Source organism: Engystomops pustulosus, chromosome 6 (assembly GCF_040894005.1).
Source record: "Engystomops pustulosus chromosome 6, aEngPut4.maternal, whole genome shotgun sequence".
Classification (NCBI taxonomy): Eukaryota; Metazoa; Chordata; class Amphibia; order Anura; family Leptodactylidae; genus Engystomops; species Engystomops pustulosus.
Window position 1 is genome coordinate 174,205,745 of NC_092416.1, and position 8,648 is coordinate 174,214,392.

The following is an 8,648-nucleotide window of genomic DNA, read 5'->3' on the forward strand; positions in this document are numbered from 1 at the left end:
CCCCTACACCAGCACTAGTCATAGTGCCCCTATAATTACAGGTCACAGTGCCCCCATAATTACAGGTCACACTGCCCCCATAATTACAGGTCACAGTGCCCCCCTAATTACAGGTCACAGTGCCCCAATAACAGTAACAAGTACCCCTACACCAGCACTAGTCATAGTCATAGTGCCTCCATAATTACAGGTCACACTGCCCCCATAATTACAGGTCACAGTGTCCCCATAACAGTAAGAAGTACCCCTACACCAGTACTACTCACACTGCCCCCATAATTACAGGTCATAGTACCCCCATAAAAGTAAGAAGTACCCCTACACCAGTACTACTCACACTGCCCCCATAATTACAGGTCATAGTACCCCCATAAAAGTAAGAAGTACCCCTACACCAGTACTGGTCATAGTCATAGTGCCCCCATAACAGTAAGAAGTACCCCTACCAGTACTAGTCACAGTGCCCCCATAATTACAGGTCACAGTGTCCCCATAACAGTAAGAAGTACCCCTACAACAGTACTACTCACAGTGCCCCCATAATTACAGGTCATAGTGCCCCCATAACAGTAAGAAGTACCCCTACACCAGTACTACTCACACTGCCCCCATAATGACACATATACCTACACCAGTACTAGTCACAGTGCCCCCATAATTACAGGTCACAGTGCCCCCATAATTACAGGTCACAGTGCTCCCATAATTACAGGTCACACTGCCCCCATAATTACAGGTCACACTGCCCCCATAATTACAGGTCATACTGCCCCCATAATTACAGGTCACACTGCCCCCATAATTACAGGTCACACTGCCCCCATAATTACAGGTCACAGTGCCCCCATAATTACAGGTCACAGTGCCCCCATAACAGTAAGAAGTACCCCTACACCAGTACTGGTCATAGTCATAGTGCCCCCATAACAGTAAGAAGTACCCCTACACCAGTACTGGTCACACTGCCCCCATAATGACACATATACCTACACCAGTAATAGTCACAGTGCCCCCATAATTACAGGTCACACTGCCCCCATAATTACAGGTCACACTGCCCCCATAATTACAGGTCACAGTGCCCCCATAATTACAGTTCACACTGCCCCCATAATTACAGGTCACACTGCCCCCATAATTACAGGTGTCACTGCCCCCATAATTACAGATCACAGTGCCCCCATAATTACAGGTCACAGTGCTCCCATAACAGTAAGAAGTACCCCTACACCAGTACTGGTCATAGTCATAGTAACCCCCATAACAGTAAGGACGCGGTCACACGTACCGCTAAGCGCCCGTTCATAACGCGACGCTAGCGCACAGGGGGAGGTCCTCGGCCCAAACGCACATGCGTTTCCAGAGAAACGCATGCGATCGGCTTAACAATCGCATGTGTTTCCCTGGAAACGCATGTGCGTTCGGGCCTTGGACCTCCCCCTGTGCGCTAGCGTCGCGTTAGGACGGACGCTTAGCGGTACGTGTGACTGCGGCCTAAGAAGTACCCCTACACCAGTACTGGTCATAGTCATAGTGCCCCCATAACAGTAAGAAGTACCCCTACACCAGTACTACTCACAATGCCCCCATAATGACACATATACCTACACCAGTACTAGTCACAGTGCCCCCATAATTACAGGTCACAGTGCCCCCATAATTACAGTTCACACTGCCCCCATAATTACAGGTCACACTGCCCCCATAATTACAGGTCACACTGCCCCCATAATTACAGGTCACACTGCCCCCATAATTACAGGTCATACTGCCCCCATAATTACAGGTCACACTGCCCCCATAATTACAGTTCACACTGCCCCCATAATTACAGGTCACAGTGCCCCCATAATTACAGGTCACACTGCCCCCATAATTACAGGTCACAGTGCCCCCATAATTACAGGTCACACTGCCCCCATAATTACAGGTCACACTGCCCCCATAATTACAGGTCACACTGCCCCCATAATTACAGTTCACACTGCCCCCATAATTACAGGTCACACTGCCCCCATAATTACAGGTCACACTGCCCCCATAATTACAGGTCACACTGCCCCCATAACAGTAAGAAGTACCCCTACACCAGTACTAGCGACTAGCGATTTAAAACGCAATGAAAACGCAACCAAAGCGCAACGTGTGAACGCGCCCTTTTTTAACGGACTGCGTTAAAAAACGCACTTAGTAAAAACGGCCCAAAAACGGCTTAAAAACGCCACGTGTGTCTTCACCCTAACAACTAGCCATGGGGCGTCAATTTCCAAAATTGGTTGTTCCACCACCAATCCGGAAATATGTCTGGGCCAAACCAGAACATCAGGTCCGCTCATTTCTACTCCTGAACCCAGGTGCAACAGCACTTTCTGCACCTCCTCAACTTATGTATCTTTGTGGTGGGGTCCCGGCCCATGGACCCCCTTTGATGTTATCTCATCACATTTCCATCACGAAATGTGGATGTAGTGACTCGGATTTCCCAGCCTAGAGGGGGTTAAATAATAAATAGAGGAGGGTAGACCTGGCGCCTCACATGACGGGCGGCTGACTCCCGGTCTCCTGATTATCTGAGCTGGGAGGGGAATAATCTCCCAAATGTCTGGAGTCTACATTTCCCTCTTCTGTAGTGAATACGTCTTAAAGATGGGCACAAAAATGTATCGTCTGCTCCAGAATCTGTGTCCTCAATCCAAAAAGCGGAGAGACCCCGAAGAATCGAGGAGCTTGTTACCCAAGGTGACGTCTCCTGTGTGATCTGATGTGGATTACTAATGTCTGCTGCACCTTTTATTACATGATTGCTGTATCATAAAAAGTTCTGCAACTTACTAATATACTTAGTGTTTCAATTCTGTATGGAATGTAAGACCTCTGCTTGCGGTCAGGGAATAAAACTAGTTATATATATGTACAGGGAATGAAAAACCTATACAGGCAGTCCCCGGGTTACATACTAGATAGGGTCCGTAGGTTTGTTCTTAAGTTGAATTTGTATGTAAGTAGGAACTGTATGTTTTACAATGGTAGATCCAGAAAAAAATAAATTTTTTGCCCCAGTGACAATTGGCGTTTCAAAATTTTTTGCTTTAATGGGACCAAGGATTATGAATAAAGCTTCATTACAGACCCCTTACAGCTGATCATTGCAGCCTGGGACTATAGTAAAGCATCCAGAGAGCTTCACCAGAGGTCACAGTGGGCAGAGGAGTCCGTCTTTAACTGTGGGTCGTCTGTAAGTCGGGTGTTGTTAAGTAGGGGACCGCCTGTACAAATCATGTCCAAAATATACTGATGTTGGCAGGAGTAGGTTAGTAAAAAACCTATGTACACACTTCTGCCGGTTGTTACAATTCTCTGAGTGCTTGCACATTGTAACGAGATCTGCAGCTGTGTCAGTACGCCATGAACAAATCAGGTTTTCAGCCTCTGAGTGTAAATTTGAATGTTTTGTATATGCAGCCATAGGAATATACCTTACAAATACAGAATATGGTATGTGATTGTGGCCGCAGGGGGTTCATCAGTGAGGGGGTGATCGGTAATGATTTGTATGTGGAGGATATTGGTTGTGTGGTGCAGTTGGACAGGCTGGGACTTGGTTGTGTGGTGCAGTTGGGCAGGTTATGGATTCGTTGTGTGGTGCGGTTGGGTAGGCTGTAGCTAGGTTGGTTGGTGCAATTGGGCAGGCTGTGGCTTGGTTAGGTGGTGTGGTTGGGCAGGCGGTGGCTTGGTTAGGTGGTGCAGTTGGGCAGGCTGTGGCTTGGTTAGGTGGTGCAAATGGGCAGGCTGTGGCTTGGTTAGGTGGTGCAGTTGGGCAGGCTGTGGCTTGGTTAGGTGGTGTGGTTGGGTAGGCTGTAGCTAGGTTGGTTGGTGCAATTGGGCAGGCTGTGGCTTGGTTAGGTGGTGTGGTTGGGCAGGCGGTGGCTTGGTTAGGTGGTGCAGTTGGGCAGGCTGTGGCTTGGTTAGGTGGTGCAATTGGGCAGGCTGTGGCTTGGTTAGGTGGTGCAGTTGGGCAGGCTGTGGTTTAGTTGGGTGGCACAGTTACGCAGGCTGTGACTTGGGTGGTGCGGTTGGGCAGGCCCTGGTTTGGTGGTGTGTTTGGGCAGGTTATGGATTCGTTATATGGCGTGGATGGGCTGGCTGTGGCTTAAGTGTAAGGAGCAATTGGGCAGGTTAAGTATAAGTTGTGTTGCATGGATGGGCAGGCTGTGGCTTGGTTGTGTGGTATGGATGGGCAGGCTGTGGCTTGGTTGTGTGGCATGGATGGGCAGGCTGTTGCTTGGTTGTGTGGCATGGTTGGGCAGGCTGTGGCTTGGTTGTGTGGCATGGATGGGCAGGCTGTGGCATGGTTGTGTGGCATGGATGGGCAGGCTGTGGCTTGGTTGTGTGACATGGATGGGCAGGCTGTGGCTTGGTTGTGTGGCGCAGTTAGACAGGCTGTGGCTTGATTATGTGGCATGGATGGGCAGGCTGTGGCTTGGTTGGGCAGGCTGTGGCTTGGTTGGGCAGGCTGTGGCTTGGTTGGGGAGGCTGTGGCTTGGTTGGGCAGGCTGTGGCTTGGTTGTGTGGCGCAGTTAGACAGGCTGTGGCTTGATTATGTGGCATGGATGGGCAGGCTTTGGCTTGGTTGGGCAGGCTGTGGCTTGGTTGGGCAGGCTGTGGCTTGGTTGGGCAGGCTGTGGCTTGGTTGGGGAGGCTGCGGCTTGTTTGGGCAGGCTGCGGCTTGGTTGGGCAGGCTGCGGCTTGGTTGGGCAGGCTGCGGCTTGGTTGGGCAGGCTGCGGCTTGGTTGGGCAGGCTGCGGCTTGGCCGGATTATTTAGCTGGGGTGGCAATGGCTGTGACTGGGCACTAAGATGGCAGGATGGGGGGCAGTAGACGGTGTATGTACACACTTATCATTCTGCACCTAGGTGTGACTCTGAGCACTTGCAAAGGCTGTGCTTTGGCACTAAGAAGGACTACATTTAAACCTCCAACCTTAATTCCTCTTTTTGCAGGGTGTTGTCCAAAGAAATACAAAGTACGGCCAGGAATCGGATAACTTCCAATACTTCACCCACAATGGAGCTGAAGCAGATGACTCCCCAATCTCTGTTACCCCGAAAGACTGGCCACCACCCTTCCTCCATCATCCTGACCCCCTTGTACCCTACATCAAATATCTCATGTTCTTCTTCAACTCCATCTTCTTCACACTGGGCTTCGGCCTGTTGTGTATTGGGTTCTGGGGTCTTGCATACAAACAGTCCTTGATAAGTGAGAAGATCGGGAATCTGGGTACAGACCCCATGCTTATATTCGTACTGGTGGGCCTGGTGGTCTGCGTCTTGGCCCTCTCAGGATGTTTAGGTTTCATCCGTGAGAACATCTGCCTCCTTAGGCTTTTCTTTGCTGGGATTTCTACGCTGTTGGTTGCACAATGTGTGTTTGCCCTGGTGGTCCTATGTTTTCAAGAACAAATTCAGGATTCAGTGAAAAGGACTATGATGGTGGCCATGAGCAGATACCAAGATGACTCAGACCTAAAGTTTATATTGGATGAGATACAACTTGGCATGGAGTGTTGTGGAGTGCAGTCCTACCAAGACTGGTCCATAAATTTGTAAGTATTGGGTCTTCTTTTATCTATGTAGGGTCAATATAATCTCTGCCCCTTTAAGAATTTTAGAGCTGCATTCTGTAACAGAAATAAAAGAAGTAATGTCATGTATGTACATGGTGACTTCACTAGCAGAATAGTGAGTGCAGCTCTGGAGTATAATACAGGATGTAACTCAGGATCAGTACAGGATAAGTAATGTCATGTATGTACACAGTGACTGTACCAGCAGAATAGTGAGTGCAGCTGTGGGGTATAATACAGGATGTAACTCAGGATCAGTACAGGATAAGTAATGTCATGTATTTACACAGTGACTGCACCAGCAGCAGAATAGTGAGTACAGCTCTGGGGTATAATACAGGATGTAACTCAGGATCAGTACAGGATAAGTAATGTCATGTATGTACACAGTGACTGCACCAGCAGAATAGTGAGTGCAGCTCTGGGGTATAATACAGGATGTAACTCAGGATCAGTACAGGATAAGTAATGTCATGTATGTACACAGTGACTGCACTAGCAGAATAGTGAGTGCTGCTCTGGAGTATAATACAGGATGTAACTCAGGATCAGTACAGGATAAGTAATGTCATGTATGTACACAGTGACTGCACCAGCAGCTGAATAGTGAGTGCTGCTCTGGAGTATAATACAGGATGTAACTCAGGATCAGTACAGGATAAGTAATGTCATGTATGTACACAGTGACTGCACCAGCAGCAGAATAGTGAGTGCAGCTCTGGAGTATAATACAGGATGTAACTCAGGATCAGTACAGGATAAGTAATGTCATGTATGTACACAGTGACTGCACCAGCAGAATAGTGAGTGCAGCTCTGGAGTATAATACAGGATGTAACTCACGATCAGTACAGGATAAGTAATGTCATGTATGTACACAGTGACTGCACCAGCAGCAGAATAGTGAGTGCAGCTCTGGAGTATAATACAGGATGTAACTCAGGATCAGTACAGGATAAGTAATGTCATGTATGTACATGGTGACTTCACTAGCAGAATAGTGAGTGCAGCTCTGGAGTATAATACAGGATGTAACTCAGGATCAGTACAGGATAAGTAATGTCATGTATGTACACAGTGACTGTACCAGCAGAATAGTGAGTGCAGCTGTGGGGTATAATACAGGATGTAACTCAGGATCAGTACAGGATAAGTAATGTCATGTATTTACACAGTGACTGCACCAGCAGCAGAATAGTGAGTACAGCTCTGGGGTATAATACAGGATGTAACTCAGGATCAGTACAGGATAAGTAATGTCATGTATGTACACAGTGACTGCACCAGCAGAATAGTGAGTGCAGCTCTGGGGTATAATACAGGATGTAACTCAGGATCAGTACAGGATAAGTAATGTCATGTATGTACACAGTGACTGCACTAGCAGAATAGTGAGTGCTGCTCTGGAGTATAATACAGGATGTAACTCAGGATCAGTACAGGATAAGTAATGTCATGTATGTACACAGTGACTGCACCAGCAGCTGAATAGTGAGTGCTGCTCTGGAGTATAATACAGGATGTAACTCAGGATCAGTACAGGATAAGTAATGTCATGTATGTACACAGTGACTGCACCAGCAGCAGAATAGTGAGTGCAGCTCTGGAGTATAATACAGGATGTAACTCAGGATCAGTACAGGATAAGTAATGTCATGTATGTACACAGTGACTGCACCAGCAGAATAGTGAGTGCAGCTCTGGAGTATAATACAGGATGTAACTCACGATCAGTACAGGATAAGTAATGTCATGTATGTACACAGTGACTGCACCAGCAGCTGAATAGTGAGTGCTGCTCTGGAGTATAATACAGGATGTAACTCAGGATCAGTACAGGATAAGTAATGTCATGTATGTACACAGTGACTGCACCAGCAGCAGAATAGTGAGTGCAGCTCTGGAGTATAATACAGGATGTAACTCAGGATCAGTACAGGATAAGTAATGTCATGTATGTACACAGTGACTGCACCAGCAGCAGAATAGTGAGTGCTGCTCTGGGGTATAATACAGGATGTAACTCAGGATCAGTACAGGATAAGTAATGTCATGTATGTACACAGTGACTGCACCAGCAGCAGAATAGTGAGTGCAGCTCTGGAGTATAATACAGGAAGTTACTCAGGATCAGTACAGGATAAGTAATGTGATGATACACCTTGCAGGCTCCATACAATGTATTTTGTCTCTGCTTCTTCAGGTATTTCAACTGCAGTTCTCCTGGCGTCAACTCATGTGGTGTCCCATATTCCTGCTGCATGGACCCTCTTCAGAATGGTACTGTACCCAATTCCCAGTGTGGATTCGGAGCCCTGGGCATGAGTGAGGCCATGGCTAGCACCTTCATCTATCTGGGAGGTTGCATCCCCCAGATTGTAATGTGGATAAACCGCAGAATTTGGGATATTGCCGCTGGTTACTTTTTGGTGATGGCCATAGAACTTGTTTGTATTGTTTGTGCACAAAGGGTAATGCGAGAAATCAAGGTGGTAAAATCTCTGTATTAAAGTCCAAGTTTCATTGCTTTATGTTGGTAAATGACAGTGACGGACGTTATAACAACCCCTCCCCCCCCATTCCCCGTGCCATGGTGATGTCAAGGCTTTGTGATGGTGCCATGCAGCTTGGCATTGTCTATTCTTTACACATGACATGTCCTCATTCAGGAGAAGGCAGGTCTGGGGTCCCAATGGGTTATTGACTTGTTTCCCTATAGGTTAGTCAGAATCTGACCAGAATATGTGATCCATACATCTCACAACTGATTGACTTCATTGGTTTTTCATGGTAGAAACCTTCTAAATGTCAATTCAAAGAGTCTGCTCTCCCCATGTTACCTAACGGAGAGGTGCCAAGAGGGTTCTTCTACTCTGTATCTCCCTAAATTGCAATGAAAAAGCTATGTGCCCAATAGAGTCATCAACTGGTACCAAGCTAGTCCTACTTCCACCTTTTGAGGGTGTCATATGGTTGGCACCATTTTAAGAAGAAGATTTTAGGAAGATACTTGTAGTATTGA

The 8,648-nt window shown here is 47.3% G+C and overlaps 1 protein-coding gene across 1 annotated transcript; it reads left to right on the forward strand.

Moving 5' to 3' along the window:
• The first annotated feature begins 1,976 nt into the window (after positions 1 to 1,976).
• Positions 1,977 to 8,138, forward strand: TSPAN10 (tetraspanin 10). The gene is made up of 3 exons (XM_072113717.1): positions 1,977 to 2,739; positions 5,001 to 5,605; positions 7,830 to 8,138. The coding sequence occupies exons 1-3, from the start codon at positions 2,599 to 2,601 to the stop codon at positions 8,134 to 8,136; spliced, it is 1,053 nt and encodes a 350-aa protein (XP_071969818.1). The 5' UTR covers positions 1,977 to 2,598; the 3' UTR covers positions 8,137 to 8,138.
• Positions 8,139 to 8,648: the final 510 nt, after the last annotated feature.

Excerpts from the sequence above, each read along its gene's own strand:
- TSPAN10 (XM_072113717.1), top strand. The coding sequence starts at position 2,599 with ATGTCTGGAGTCTACATTTCCCTCTTCTGTAGTGAATACGTCTTAAAG. Across the intron at positions 2,740-5,000 it reads CGAGGAGCTTGTTACCCAAG|GGTGTTGTCCAAAGAAATAC; the intron begins GTGACGTCTCCT and ends CTCTTTTTGCAG. Across the intron at positions 5,606-7,829 it reads CAAGACTGGTCCATAAATTT|GTATTTCAACTGCAGTTCTC; the intron begins GTAAGTATTGGG and ends CTGCTTCTTCAG.